This window comes from Chinchilla lanigera, unplaced genomic scaffold (assembly GCF_000276665.1).
Source record: "Chinchilla lanigera isolate Chin_1 unplaced genomic scaffold, ChiLan1.0 scaffold00024, whole genome shotgun sequence".
Lineage (NCBI taxonomy): Eukaryota > Metazoa > Chordata > Mammalia > Rodentia > Chinchillidae > Chinchilla > Chinchilla lanigera.
This window is the reverse complement of record NW_004955425.1, coordinates 22009125-22009700: the sequence shown is the minus strand read 5'-3', so window position 1 is coordinate 22009700 and position 576 is coordinate 22009125. Positions and strand designations below refer to the sequence as shown.

Sequence of the window (576 nt, the reverse complement as noted above, 5' to 3'; positions counted from 1 at the left end):
TTTCGCACAGATGCCGTTTGCGCGCGTCCTGGCGGCTGTGCACCTGCGCGTGCCCCACGGGGCGCGTGTCCGCGGGAGATCCCTGCGGGTGAAGTTCGTCCTGGCACCCCTGCCCCGTTCATGACCTCGGCCCCTTGGCACTGGGCAGTACTCAGTACTTGGGCCTTCGCGGCCGCGGGCCTCGGGCTGTGGCGTCGGGGCAGGGAGCAGGGCCGTCGCGCTCGGTCACCCTGATCGCCGCTCCCCGCCCCCACGGGCAGTGCGCCTCCTCCCAGCGCCGCCCCGCCGGCCCGGCATAAAGCGCTGCGGGCGCTCGCAGCGGAGCCGCCGCTCGGGTTCGGTTCGGTTCGGTTCGGTTCGGTCCGCTCCGCTCGCCCCGCGACGCGACGCAGCCCCGATGGCACCCGTGGGGGGCAAGCAGGCCCGCAAGGTGAGTCCGGGAGCCCCGCGCCGACGGCGGGCACGGAGGGCCAGGACGCGTGGAGACCCACCCCGCGTGGCCTCCGCGGAGACCGACCGCGCTCCGGCGGCTGCACCGGCCTCGGCAGACGTTCCCGAGAGCCGGCTCGACGGGCT

General features: G+C 75.5%; 1 protein-coding gene across 1 annotated transcript in view; it reads left to right on the top strand.

The window, feature by feature from the left end:
* The first annotated feature begins 311 nt into the window (after nucleotides 1-311).
* Nucleotides 312-576, top strand: part of Bhmt (betaine--homocysteine S-methyltransferase) — a 17171-nt gene continuing 16906 nt past the window's right edge. Inside the window, exon 1 of the mRNA XM_005386012.1 lies at nucleotides 312-430. Coding sequence (XP_005386069.1) covers nucleotides 398-430 — 33 coding nt within the window. The 5' untranslated portion in view covers nucleotides 312-397. The remainder of the gene's footprint in view (nucleotides 431-576) is intronic.